At 35.9% G+C, this 1,977-nt stretch overlaps 1 protein-coding gene across 1 annotated transcript in view; it reads right to left on the reverse strand.

The window, feature by feature from the left end:
* Nucleotides 1–1,977, reverse strand: part of LOC106871147 (transcription initiation protein SPT3 homolog) — a gene marked incomplete at its 3' end in the record, with an annotated part of 102,758 nt that overhangs the window by 38,784 nt on the left and 61,997 nt on the right. The window contains exon 3 of the mRNA XM_052977152.1: nt 701–785. Coding sequence (XP_052833112.1) covers nt 701–785 — 85 coding nt within the window. The remainder of the gene's footprint in view (nt 1–700; nt 786–1,977) is intronic.

The raw sequence follows: 1,977 nt of genomic DNA on the forward strand, positions 1-1,977 counted from the left end.
AGAAGAAGAAATGGTACTAAAATAGCCACTAGAACTGCTAGAAATTGAAACCGTGTTTTCTTTTATTAAAGAGTATGGCTCAGTGGTGAGAGCATCTGGTTCACAATCATGAGGTAGTGAGATGGGTTCCCAGACCAGGCTGTGTGTTGTGTTCTTGAGCAAGACACTTTATTTCATGTTGCTTCAGTTCACTCAGCTGTAGTAATGAGTTGCGACGTCACTGGTGCCAAGCTGTATCAGCCCCTTTGCCTTTCCCTTGGATAACATCAATGGTGTGGAGAGGGGAGGCTGGTGTGCATGGGAGACTGCTGGCCTTCCATAAACAACCTTGCCCAGACTTATGCCTCGGAGGGGAACTTTACTTTTACCCTTATAGCATAGTGACTATAATCCTGTATACACAGGTTTCTGAGACAAGACAGACAGACAGAGAGGAGGAGGTATCCACAAATTGGTGACCTGGTCCAGATGCTTTTTAAGAGAAGTGGCGATTGGAGTAGCTCTGGTCTTTAAAAGCCATCTGCTGAGGAATGTAATGTTGCTGTTTCAGCTTTATTAGACTTCATCAGAGCATGTTCTACTTAGCTGGCAAAACTAGAAGTGAATGTATGTATGTACGTAATGTGTGTGGAAAGAGATAGAGTACAAATAGAGAGGGGAAAAAAGAGAGAGGAAGATCAAGTGAAGCAGGTTAACTTACAAGAAAGACCATCTGTGAGTGAACAATCTCCTGGAGGAGTGCAGCAGACTCGTGCAGTGGCTTACGACAATCGCCAAAACCATGCCTGGGAAAAACAGAAAGAAAACAAGTGTGAAACATTAAATCATCATTAAGAACAATGTATAATTAGTAATTAAAGGTAGCTTGACAGCAAGAGAACAAAATAGTGACTCTGTGTAGCTGCTGGAAATAGCAGTCAAAATGAAGGACAGTTGGGAGAGTGTAGTTCCTGATATACATACATGTCACAGGTAGAATAATTTCAATCGCACACACACACACGAGTGCATGTGCACACACACACACACACACACACAAGTAAGCCCACAGGTGCAAAATAAGGTGAGAAAAATAGCATACAAATACCATTATGTTAAGTTAAAATATTATTTTATTAAAAATGTAAAAACTTCACAAATGTTTCAGCAAACAATTGTGATAACACAGGTCAGTAAAGAAAATTTTTTAAAATTGTAAGTATATATATAACCGTTTATGGATACCACTTCAACAAATAATCACTCAAGACTGATGGAGCAACTACTTTAAAAATAATGGTATTACACACACACGGCACAAATGAAATCACTTTAAACTTGCTAAAATAATATTCGGGATGCCTTTATTTCTACTAAGTATAGATGCAGATGTGTTACCTAAGATTAATTTTGAGGATCTGATTCAAAGACTTTGCAATTCAAAAAAGTAGGAGGAAACTTTTCAAATATAAATAAAATGGAAGTAGACAAAAATAAACATTATTTTCCATCTTATTGTTAGTTTTATTTCGTTTTGAAAAATTAAAATTTATTTTATGGTTTGTTAATGTTTATATTTTGAAGGACATAATCTTTTATGGGGGCACCAAAATCTTTTACGTGCTTAGGGCCTCATTGGGTCCTAATCTGGCCCTGTGTATATACTAGTGTGTATATAAGGATGTTACATCATCAGTGAATTGCCTGGAGAGCAAGGATTTGTACTGACTCCTACAGACTTGTTAATTAATATTCCACTTTCCCTAGCAGTATTGAGTGCTTCGTTTCAATTAATTGCATTTCACTCGTCTATGAAGTTACTATTCATTGTATATACATGCATAAATACACACACATACAGACACACACACATATATATATATATATATAATTACATATCTGTATATACACATAAACCTCTACACACACAAACATATATATATATATACACACATACAGACATGTATATGAATATATATATATATATATATATATATA

Source organism: Octopus bimaculoides, chromosome 27 (genome assembly GCF_001194135.2).
Source record: "Octopus bimaculoides isolate UCB-OBI-ISO-001 chromosome 27, ASM119413v2, whole genome shotgun sequence".
In the NCBI taxonomy this organism is placed as follows: domain Eukaryota; kingdom Metazoa; phylum Mollusca; class Cephalopoda; order Octopoda; family Octopodidae; genus Octopus; species Octopus bimaculoides.